This window comes from Phaenicophaeus curvirostris, chromosome 7, assembly GCF_032191515.1.
Source record: "Phaenicophaeus curvirostris isolate KB17595 chromosome 7, BPBGC_Pcur_1.0, whole genome shotgun sequence".
In the NCBI taxonomy this organism is placed as follows: domain Eukaryota; kingdom Metazoa; phylum Chordata; class Aves; order Cuculiformes; family Cuculidae; genus Phaenicophaeus; species Phaenicophaeus curvirostris.
In genome coordinates, this window is record NC_091398.1 from 23,952,415 (window position 1) to 23,965,020 (window position 12,606).

The window sequence follows — 12,606 nt, forward strand, 5'->3', positions numbered from 1 at the left end:
GAAAGCACAAATTCACATTGTGATTCAGTACCACAAAAAGGAAGTAACCTTGCATCAACCTAACATACTGCTAACTACTGTGACTCTTTGTAGTCGCTACCATCCCTAAAACAAAAGCAAGATACAGGCATAGACATGCCAAAACAGCAGAACTGAAAGCCAGAACTGCTAATAACCTAATTCCAAGAGGACAACATCAAAGCTGCTCCCTGGTACCACACTAAGTGCAGGCAGAGGCGAATGGTGGTCTACATCACCGTCCCACCCTGCAGAACACACACACAAAAGAACTACAACTAGTATGTCCCCCATTTAAAATATCCCCAAAGTGCAATCACAACTGTGGGTTAGGACTGCTCCCTCTTGCCTAACGGAACAAGGCAAAATCAAGACGTTGGCTGGGCTAAGAAAGCAGGATCATTCTCAGTCCCTCCAGATAAATTCAGACCAGCAAACAACCTGCTCCACTGCACCATTCAGTGATACAGATCTCCTCTTCAGTGCATGCCAGGATTTCTCCAGAGACAAATCACCCTCCCATCAGGCAGAGCTGCACGTGATCTCCCCAAGCCACAGCACAAGGAGAAACACAGCCTTGCATACATATCAAACATAGTCCAAATTTTGTCCTCTGCTCTTGATAAACTCTTAGAGAGGGTGCAAAATTGTATTTCTGGTAACACACCATTAGCTCAATTGCCAGAACAGGTTTCTGTGTTTCTAAGCCTGTTGAGAACTTGAATTTAAGGGCAGTATTTGTAGACTAATACTTCCTATTGGGGTCAGTGGATATAAGGATGGATATAGGGGGATATTCATGCTAAACATGAAGTTAAAATCTACATTAGAGAAGCTCACATAAGAGAGGATCATTTCACACACAAACGTTCATCATCCTCCTGCTTGGGCTCACCAAGGAAGTAGTGGATGAGGGCTCTTCCCTCAACCTCCTTCCTGTGTAGACTGGACTTCGCCCTTGAGCTCAGCAATTAGCAAAGTTAGGGATCATAAATTACTTTTTTAAAATTACAAAATATGGTAAAAATTAAAAGGAAATTTACATTACTAAAGTATACACATAAAACATATAATCTTATTTTCAGGAAGCGCTCTCTGCATTTTCTTAACATGAATTGTTTCACTACCTCGAGACCATGACAAATAATTTTATCTTTTGGATCTAACAACATTGACCATTCCTAAAGTTCAATTCTCTTCTTTTTGCTAGACTCTTAAAACTGCAGTTATGATACATTAGCTTAATCCAGATTTGCTGCAATCTGTTCCACAGCTACCCAGAGATTCAAATTTCCACAATCACCCTTCAGCAGACAAAACCTACAGCTCAGGATAGGAGAATTATCTTAACAGCCACACTCTTTACAAATAATTATATTCACCTCATTAATACCCTTTTGAGGTTTGAGGTTACCTACCAAATCTAGTCAGGTAAGTCCTTCCATTGTAATTTCTTTGAGCCCCTCTGGTAACCAAGCGAAGTCCCCTTTGCAACTCACCTTTTCACTTGCATTCCCTTCAGAGAGCCTCTCCTGATCCATGCCTGCAGTGCGCCATTAAGCTCACCACCAGGGCTGCTCAGCTTCCCTTGCCACATCCAATATCATGAATTACAAATTTAAGCCTCTTTAAAACTAGAGATTATTGAAGTCATATTTTTTAGAACAAACCAAACCTTGCACCAGCCCTAACAGTGTCCAGTCCTAGAAGACACAACATGACACTGAAGTGAAACCCCAGTCTTCAAAGTTGTGTTCACCCTCACAAAACCTGTCCTTAGAGACACCTCGCTAAAAGCTAAAGTCCCCCATTCCACTCCATTTTAAAACAGAAACATAAGTATCTTTAACTTATAAGCACAAGAGAGTTGTTTCACTAGCTACAGGCAAAAAAAAAAAAAGAGTAAAAACCACTGAAAATTGCCACTAAAATCCATGTGCACACCAATCAAGTGCAAACCTACCAGCCAAAGGGAAATCTGCACTAGACTTCCAGTGCCACCACAACTCACAGAGGTGATGGAGTGGTCCAGGCCAGGCTGTGGCCCCGCAGCCCGCTGGGGCTGGCACACACCGCCCTCCCACCAAACAGCTCCATGGAGATGCTCTAGGCTAGAAACAGCATGGGGGCTGACAGCTTCAAAGAGGCATGAAGCCAGGGCCTCGATTACAGCAGCATTTCAGCTGCAAGTGGTAACCCACTTCAATAAAGAAAACAACATTACTACATTTTTACTAGAATGGATACTTCCACTGGACCTTTCCCTTTCTCCCAAAAAAATATGCAGCAAGATGGTGGAAATCTAGATCTTGAAATCACTTAGCTAACAATTTTTACTATCCACCTTTTACTTCCACGAGGAAGCCATGTAAATTGCAACTTATGCAATTCAAAGGCACATCATTATGGCAAAATGGAAACATCTTGTACAATCTCATCTCATCCACAGGTGACAGATTAACAGCGAGAATCAGGTGCGGGGAAAACAAAAGCAAAACCTGAGTAACTTATTTGTGCACCCAAACAACAGGACTCTACTCTTTTGTTCCACTAACTACATATTATTATCTACAAGCTCTGAATCTGCACACTGAGAACATTCAGGTTATTTTTGAAAAGTGACAGTAGGAGATGGAAAAAGAAGCTTATGAGCTGCCACCAGAATATTCTGAAATATCTATTCTCTGCAGAAACATTCCCTCAGAAAGCAGCTGGAACAGCCTTCCTAGCCAGGATTCAAACGGATTACCAGGAAGCCTCCAGCCATGAGCCTTACATGGAAAACAGGTGTTTTCTAGCCATGTTGATAGAAAGAAAACCGTGTAACAAATTGTTTTTCACTAATAGGAACCAGGTGGCACCTGTCCATTCTGTGTGGGTCCTGCACCACTCCACAGCACAATGTGCACTGTGCAGCTCCCTGAAGCAGCAATAGCAAGATCTGCACCTAATGATACTTCACAGATGAAGTTATAAATTATACAGTTATAAACTAAAGCAAAAAAAAATAAAGCTTCATCCCATGCTTTGTTAACTAAGCAGTCTGTAGCACTTCATGTCTGAATATTTCAGGCCTTTACCTGTTCCAGCATGTCCGTAATTCAGGTGTTGCTTCCTTGGCTTTTATTATACCTGCTTTCATACTTCACTGCTTCAAAACACTGCTAATTTATTCTCTTGTATCATAAAAATCCTGATGTAGTTTTCTGACTTACTTCAAAGTGCTGTTTTCTATCAGCTGGTCTCACAGTGCTTATTTTCTCTATCTTTATTCTTGCACCTGCTCATTAAAATGTTTTTTTCTTTCCCTCCCTCTCTCCCTTTTCCCAAGAATACAGCCTCCTACTATTCAGCAGAAATGCATTAAAACGGGTATGTGGCAAGAGGGAGCTAAGCACTTCTGCGTGTTTAATTAAATCAGAATGATTCATAAATTAAGGGACTATTTTGGACCTGTTCTCTTAGGCAGCACAGTCCCTCATATTAAGTTATGCATCGAGTGTAGGAACTGCATTTGTCTTCCTTGCAACTTCTTTCAGCCTCTGGGTACTTTTGTAACTTTGTGGTCATGGGGGAATGAGAGCTAAGAAGCATTATTCAGGTTTAGAGGATTCAGATTTAGTGCAGGAAGTATCCATTGCTCTCTATGTGTAAATAATGCATAGAAAAACTATGCTTATATTCACTCTAAACGAAATGCTTGTCCCCAGGTAGCATAACAACCTGTCTGAAACCCCCCGTAAGGAGAATCCATAGTAAAAGCGAGGATGTGGATATAGTCTATATAGACTATAGACTAATCCCTGTATAATTTAGTCTGTCTACTCTGACTGTGCTTAACCCCTCCATCACTGTCTAATTATCAGACTTACCTTAGGCAAATCCATCTCACTGTTGTCTATAGGATGCCACATTTCTGGATGGATGGACAGATGTCAAAGCTCAGTCAAAGTCTGGTTCTCTGGCCTAATTTCCAGCAGCCACGTAGCAAAGGCAGAAAGCCCTCAAATTTTCCTACTTAGATATTATTTCAAAGTGGAAAAATTGAATACATCCAGGTTTTTCTGAATGTTTGGTAGTTCTGGTTTTGGCTCCTTTTGAATTGTTATTGCTCAAGCATTTTGAAGAGTATCTACAGTATGCTGGATCCAAAGAAGACTTGCGTTTTTCTGGCCTGTATCTTTGAGCTCTTGTGCACATAAGCTGATTGTCACTTAATACAGAATTGCATTGAACAGTGCATTTTATTGTATGCACAACTGCCAAAGACTATTAAGGACAGATTCAGACAGTTAATTTCTTTTTATTTAATTCCGACATTAGGAAGGACACAAACCTAGGTCTCCAGAAGCTGAAAGAACAGAGCTAAGCTCTCAGCCAAAATGTGATGCATACTGGCACTTAAGTAAAACCAGATGACTCAACAGAAGACAGTGCTTCATAGTTTAAGATCTCTCACTTCCTGTCTATTGTGACTTCCAGTTATTTCTTTTTAATCTGTCATTACATGTATATATGCACATTCCTTTTGAAAACTATTTTAATAATTTATGAACTTTGCTGTTTTCCAAGGGATTTGTTTCAGTATAGTATTGGGTCTTCATACATTTGAAATACGTTCCAGACAGAACCACCACAGCCAATTTTTTCTTTACTATTCAGTCTTGAAAACACAACTCATACCTACTAAGTTTGAAAAAGTCTTGACTTTGTTTCATTCTCAGTATAATTCACTGTGAAAGATTTGAGTATTTCAAGCTCTTCACAATACACTTAACCATCAGCACTTATAATCTACTTGCTCCAAAGCATTTTACATACACAATACAAACTTCGGATTAAAGCAAAGTCTTATAATTAGTATTCTGTAACCTGAAATTACACTAGCAAATGTCCTTAACAATTTAAAACCATTCTTCTGTTCCACACGGATAAGTTGTTTTCTATTTGTGCTTCCATTGTATTTCCATTATATTTTCAATACTTCCTAGAGCCTTGGACATTTCAGCACACGCTTCTTATTTTTGGACAGTAAATAATATTCTCATGTGTTTTGAGACAAAGCTTGACTATTTTATTATTTGCTACCTTTTTCTGTTCTCTGTAATATTTTTAATTTAAAATACTGAAAATCTTAGCAGTTTTCTATTTTATTGAAAGGGTTTTTTTTCCTGTTTGCTCTCAAGGTCTCAGATAGCAGACTCAGCTCACAATTGCACATTTAACAGTCACATTAAACTTCCAGAGAGCAGAATTAGCCTGTTCAGAAGGCTGGCTGACAAAGTCCCATGGGACAGTCCTTAAGGACAAGGGAGCCCATGAGGGCTGGGTGTTCCTCAAAAAGGAAATCCTAGAAGCTCAGGAGCAAGCCATCCCCATGTTCTGGAAAAGGAGCCAGTGGGGAAAAAACCAGCTTGGTTGAGTAGGGAGATCTTGAGGGACACCAAAATGAAGAGGAATGTCTATGAGCTTTGGAAGAAGGAACAGGCGTCTTGGGTGTACTACGGGGAGGAAGTGATACTGTGCAGAGAAAAAATCAGGAGGGCTAAAGCCCAACTAGAGCTCAGATTAGCCAGACTAGGAGAATACTGGCTAGAAAGCTGCCTAGAGGAGAAGGACCTGGGGGTGTTGGTTGACAGCGACTGAACATGAGCCAGCAGCGTGCCCAGGTGGCCAAGAAGGCCAATGGCATCTTGGCTTGGCTCAGAAACGGCATGACCAGCAGGTCCAGGGAGGTTATTCTCCCTCTGTTCTCGGCACTGGTGAGACCGCTGCTCGAATACTGTGTTCAGTTCTGGGCCCCTCACCACAAGAAGGATGTTGAGGCTCTGGAGCGAGTCCAGGGAAGAGCAACGAAGGTGGTGAAAGGGCTGGAGAACAGGCCTTATGAGGAGCAGCTGAGAGAGCTGGGGTTGTTTAGCCTGGAGAAGAGGAGGCTGAGGGGAGACTTTATCACTCTCTACAACTACCTGAAAGGAGGTTGTGGAGAGGAGGGAGCTGGCCTCTTCTCCCAAGTGACAGGGGACAGGACTAGAGGGAATGGCCTCAAACTCCGCCAGGAGAGGTTCAGGCTTGACATCAGAAAAAAATTTTTCACGGAAAGGGTCACTGGACAGTGGAACAGGCTGCCCAGGGAGGCAGTTGAGTCACCATCCCTGGACGTATTTAAAAGACAGTGGATGAGGTGCTGAGGGACATGGTTTAGTGCTTGATAGGAATGGTTGGACTCTATGATTCTGTGGCTCTTTTCCAACCTAGTGATTCTGTGATTCTGTGATTACAGTGTCATATAGGAAAAACAGCAAACACAATCTGGATCGCAGTTCACATCTGATAAAACACTGCAGCACTTGAGTAACATAAACATTATTACAAAACTAACTGTAAAACCACAGCTCTTCTATGTTACACTTCAGGGGAAATTACTCCAGAGCCTTCACTGAGGGCAGATGGTGCCATAAGCACTCACCTCCTCTCAGTGGTGGTGGCAGTTACCCTTATGAGAAAACTCATAAACAGTCTCCTGCACTGGTAGAAATTACTGAGATTTCTCATGCATTGACTGCCACTGGCAATTGCCCTTCATTGGAGGAACAAACCTTGGCTCCCCAGCAGAGAGTGGAGAGGTGCTTGTGAGTTCTCCAAAACCCCGCTGCTAATCATATCCAAGCTGTAACAGGACAGAGCATCCATAAACATACCGATGTTTATTATTTAAAGATCTATGCAAAAATAAAATTAATCTTACCAAAAGGAGGAGACTCTCTCCCGTCCTCTAACCCTGAATCTCGCTCTCTGTCTCTCTTTCTGTGTTTATGTCCACGGTGCCTGTGGCGTCGGTGACTTTTTCTTCCACCCAGTGGCACGTGAACTCCAATGAACAATGTTCGATGGCCTGTAGGTAAAAAAAAGTTACCTTTTCAAAAGGATCTGTGGCAACATGAAAGCAATAATAACCATAACAGCATTCACAGTATAATAATTCCTATAATTATGTAATTGTATAATATTGTTTATTCTAATATTAATATTTGTAAGATTATTGATAACAGCAATTATGCTATAGCATCACAGTTATACAACCCCTTCAAACAGGACAAAATCCCAGTGTTACAAGGCAGTGCCAGATATATTTTTCTTTTTCTTCAAATTTGCATCTGTGTGTGTGAACTTCCACTAAAACCAGCGAGATGTTCTGTAAAATGTCTTCCAGAACAGTAACATGAAGAGCACACGGATCTCTTTGCATGGAACATTTGGCAAAGTTGCTGTTTGCTTTATGTGCACAAGAACTTTACAAACTCATTGCTATTTACAAGCCAAACCTTGACAGAATTCTCGTGGGAAATTCACTGAATGGAAAAGAAAAAGAGAGACACAAAACCCAATAAAGCACTACGGAAGCAAAATGCCTACACAACTTTATGCACACACATCATAAACACATTGCTGGTAGCTTAGGCTGCTTTCATTTCTTCCGTTTTATTTTTTAAAACACATAAGAAGGTACACGTTGCCATGCCTGCCACCATCATTGAGATTTCAAGCCTGAGGAATTTTATGTTGCTGATCAAGCCTAAGAGATTTAGCTCTCTGAGCTATGTAGGCTAACAGAATCAGAGCACAATAAAACATTTAGAAAGGGGACAGCACATGGGAAATGTACAAAAAGTACCACAAAACAGAACAAATGGAAAAGGAATCATGACTCACTACAGGCAGGTCTCCTACATTTACTCAGCAGAAAGACATAGTCCAGATTACTCATCTCAAGTAACATTTATTTTCTTCTTGAAATGAGCATAACGCAGCTAGTGGATAACTGCTGCTTTGCTGTAATCATTCAGCAGTGTCAATCATCTGAAAAAGGTCAAGAACATTAAACTAAAGTAGCACGTGATCTCTAATCCCATGGAGACTCCAGCGGGGGCAGAAAATACAGCAAGACAACATTTGTCACAATACATCAAAGAAATTCAAGGCTGACAGGATTTCTCTGCAGAAAGCAGAGCTAAAAAAGCTGGAGAAAAGGCTTTGGACATCACACCAGTTAACTCCTCAACTCTGATTCATGTAGAGGAGACTAGAAAGCAAAGGCATCAATTTTTGGGAGACTATGATTGCAGAGCACGAAGATTCTTTGGACACAAAGGTCACAAGTTGAAAAATATTCTTTTATATATTTTTAGCTACCTCGTTTCTTGCTTACTACATTTAGCCCAAGAAATGATTTAAACAGAATTGCTGCCTTTGGTGTATTTCAAATGTATTGCCATCAGTGGTACATGAAACAAGAAAAAATGTATTCTATAAAAAGAATTCATTAAAAAAGACACTGGTGACAGTAGTTATGCAGTGCATTACTTGTCCCCTTCCTTGGGTAGAAAAAAAAAAATCAAGCAACATTTGGAAAGGAACGGGGTTACTGTTCCTCCAACTAATAATTTCCAGAGGTGCGAATAGATTGCTTTTTTAATTTAGGAATTTAATACATTCCTGCTGCTTTGTGATGAAAGTGGGCATGCTTATCCTAGTTTTGTGCCACTTCAATGCTCAGGTTGTACCTGCATCAAGAAATGCAGATTCAAGTTCACGCTTCAATTAATTTACAGGGATATACATAGGACTTGAGTCCAGACTGTTTTTTATTCCATAAAGTGAGAAACAGGCCCTAAAATGCACAGCATTCACACGTGTCTGAATATAGCAATTTTCTCTATACAGATAGAATGAGTTCACACTGAAAAGAAAACAGGAACCTGGAAAATGAAATGGATAACCAGGAAAAATTAAAATGGTTTTTATTGCTTCTCTGTGAATCTACTGAAGCCAAGAGTTCTACCAAGGCTTAATTTCAATAAACACAGAGAGGAATCTAGGTCCACATTGTAACAAGGGTCAGGCAAGCAATAGAAAAAAAATTGAGAGGACAAAAGGAATAGCTTTCTATAGAAAACATAGAGCAAAAAGTAAATGTAAAAAATCTGAATAAAGAGTTCAGAAGTTCTGGTTTAATAAAAGAGCACAACTGTGGAGCAAAAAAAGGTCAGTTGGGAACAAAAGGAAAATTAATGAATTTTAAATTACTGGCAAAATCATAGTGAATGACAGAAGCAAAGAAAAGCAGTGACCTTACTTCAAGTAACCTTTTGATGGTGAAGATTATAAATTAGTGCCCAGAAGGTAAGGCACTTTGCCATACAAGTTGACTGAGGCATTATTAAAGAAGGGTTTCCAGAGAGCTTGGTGAATTTTCCAAGCCCAGAATGCCAACCACGATGTACCCCTGCAGTCTCCAGGACAGAAACACCACACTTCCTTGCTGCGTTGCTCTGGAGAGAAGCATCCACATCTGTTCCAATGAAGTTCTTCAACAGATTCCCTCCTCCAAAAGTCTTACATTATTTGAATGCGAAAATAATTTGAAGATCAGAATAAACATGGACTCTGTTTAACAAAAAAATTCTAACAGAACTATGACACGAATCTTCAAGCGACAACTCTAAAGTATTTTTCCAAAACAACACTCATCCAAGAATTCTGCATTTCAAGAGGATCTAAAGAGGACTTGCTTTTATTCCCATTACCACAACCAAGTCCTAAGAATCAAATAGACTCTGTCATCTTAATGTTGTGCACAAAAGCAGTTATTAGAAGATTTTTGACCCAGCATAACATGAATACAGGTTGCAGACAGCTCCTGAACATCACTGACATCAACGGCAAAATTCCAAATTACATCAACAAAAGTATATTTTGTCCTCAAAACCTTTAAAAAAACCAGACATTTTTATACTTTCAGCATCTATATTTACTATAAAATCTCGGTTAAACTGATGAAATTTTCAAAAGACAGAACATCTATCATTTCAATTTGGCTGAAGTCAATTGCAGGTTATCTGATAGGATTCAGTTCTGTTCCTTACAGTTTATAAAAAATTGTATCAAGGCACTTCTTTCATTTAATTTTAACAGCTTTTTTTTTGTATGTTTTATCACTTAAGTTCATCAGGATGCCATCTAAAATGCCTGAATATTGCTTTAATATTGTAAAATAATTCTGCTCTGCTGTATGGTTTTTTTGAGTGTCTGTGGGTTAAAATCAGAGGAGCCCACCAGAAGGTAGATTTTGTGATGGGAGTCTGTTACAGACCACCCAGCCAAGGAGAAGCAGCTGATGAGCTCTTCTATAAACAGCTGGGGTTAATCTCTAGATCAATGCCTCTCATTCTTGTGGGAGACTTCAATCTTCCTGATATCTGCTGGAAGTACAGTAGGGCAGAAAGGAAGCAGTCTAGGAGGTTCCTGGAGTGCGTGGAAGACAACTTCCTTGCACAGCTGGTGAATGAACCAACAAGGGAGGGTGCCCTCCTGGACCTGCTCTTTGTGAACAGAGAAGGACTTGTGATGGATGTGGCAGTAGGAGGATGCCTAGGACAAAGCGATCATGAGATGACAGGGTTTTCTGTTCTAGGTGAAGTGAAGAGGGTGGTTAGCAGGACAGTAGCATTAAATTTCCAGAGGGCAGGCTTTGAACTCTTCAGAAGGCTGATTGGCAAAGTCTCATGGGAGACTGTACTTAAGGGCAAGGGAGCCCATGAGGGCTGGGAGCTCTTCAAAAAGGAAATCCTAGCAGCTCAGGAGAAAGCCATCCCCATGTTCCAGAAAAAAAAGCCGGCAGGGGAGAAAACCAGCTTGGCTGAACAGAGAGATCTTGAGTGATATCAAGAAGAAGAGACAGGTTTATGGGCTCTGGAGGAGGGGACAGGCCTCTTGGGTGGACTGCAGGAGGGAAGTGAGATTGTGTAGAGAAAAAATCAGAAGGGCTAAGGCTCAACTAGAAATCAGATTGGCAAAGTCTGTGAAAGATAACAAAAAACCTTTCTATAAATATATAAATAATAAAAGGAGGACTAGGGAGACCATACAGTCCCTATTGGACGCAGAAGGAACAACAGTGACAGGGGATGAGGAAAAGGCTGAGGTACTTAATGCCTTCTTTGCCTCAGTCTTTAATTGTAAAGAAAGTCGTTCCCTCTGTGTACAAACCCAGGAGCTAGAGGAGCAAAATGAGGCTCCCATGATCCAAGAGGAGGTGGTCAGAGCCTTGCTAGCCCGACTAGACACCCACAAGTCTATGGGGCTGGATGGGATTCATCCAAGGGTATTGAAGGAGCTGGCGGTTGTGCTGGCCAAACCCCTTTCCATCATCTTCCAGCAGTCCTGGCTGAGTGGGGAAGTCCCACTGGACTGGAGGCTGGCTGATGTTGTGCCCATCTACAGGAAGGGTCGCAGGGAGGATCCAGGGAACTACAGGCCTGTCAGTCTGACCTCAGTGCCAGGGAAAGTCATGGAACAGGCGATCTTGAGTGCTGTCATGAAGCACATGCAAGAGAACCGGGTGATCAGGCCCAGTCAACACGGGTTCACAAAAGGCAGGTCTTGCCAAACTAACCTGATCGCCTTCTATGACAAAGTGACCCGGCTACTGGATGAGGGAAAGGCTGTGGATGTGGTCTTCCTGGACTTCAGCAAAGCCTTTGACACAGTTTCTCACAGCATTCTGCTTCGGAAACTGTCAGCCTCTGGCCTGGACAGGCGCACACTCTCCTGGGTGGAAAACTGGTTGGCTGGCCGGGCCCAGAGAGTGGTGGTAAATGGTGTGAAATCCAGCTGGAGGCCAGTGACAAGTGGGGTTCCCCAGGGCTCAGTGCTGGGTCCAGCCCTGTTCAATGTCTTCATCAATGACCTGGATGAAGGCATCGAATGCACCCTTAGCAAGTTTGCGGACGACACTAAGCTGGGTGGAAGTGTCGATCTGCTGGAGGGTCGGGAGGCTCTGCAAAGGGATCTGAACAGGCTGGACCGCTGGGCAGAGTCCAATGGCATGAGGTTTAACAAGGCCAAATGCCGGGTCCTGCACTTGGGGCACAACAACCCTATGCAGTGCTACAGACTGGGAGAAGTCTGTCTAGAAAGCTGCCTGGAGGAGAGGGACCTGGGGGTGTTGGTTGACAACCGACTGAATATGAGCCAGCAGTGTGCCCAGGTGGCCAAGAAGCCAATGGCATCTTGGCTTGGATCAGAAACGGCATGACCAGCAGGTCCAGGGAGGTTATTCTCCCTCTGTTCTCGGCACTGGTGAGACCTCTCCTCGAATACTGTGTTCAGTTCTGGGCCCCTCACCACAAGAAGGATGTTGAGGCTCTGGAGCGAGTCCAGAGAAGAGCAACAAAGCTGGTGAAGGGGCTGAAGAACAGGCCTTATGAGGAACAGCTGAGAGAGCTGGGGTTGTTTAGCCTGGAGAAGAGGAGGCTGAGGGGAGACCTCATTGCTCTCCACAACTACATGGAAGGAGGTTGTAGAGTGGAGGGTGCTGGCCTCTTCTCCCAAGTGACAGGGGACAGGACAAGAGGGAATGGCCTCAAGCTCCGCCAGGGGAGATTTAGGCTGGACATTAGGAAAAAATTTTTCAAGGAAAGGGTCATTGGGCACTGGCAGAGGCTGCCCAGGGAGGTGGTTGAGTCACCTTCCCTGGAGGTGTTTAAGGCACGGGTGGACAAGGTGCTAAGGGGCATGGTTTAGTGT

The 12,606-nt window shown here is 42.3% G+C and overlaps 1 protein-coding gene across 8 annotated transcripts in view; it reads right to left on the reverse strand.

Moving 5' to 3' along the window:
* Nucleotides 1–12,606, reverse strand: part of SLC4A10 (solute carrier family 4 member 10) — a 165,208-nt gene that overhangs the window by 84,265 nt on the left and 68,337 nt on the right. For all 8 annotated transcript variants that reach the window (XR_011337746.1, XM_069861228.1, XM_069861225.1 and 5 more), the window contains one exon: nucleotides 6,767–6,913. Coding sequence is in view for 7 of the 8 variants with exons in the window: in XM_069861228.1 (XP_069717329.1) it covers nucleotides 6,767–6,913 (147 nt within the window). In the remaining variant the exon portion in view is untranslated. The remainder of the gene's footprint in view (nucleotides 1–6,766; nucleotides 6,914–12,606) is intronic.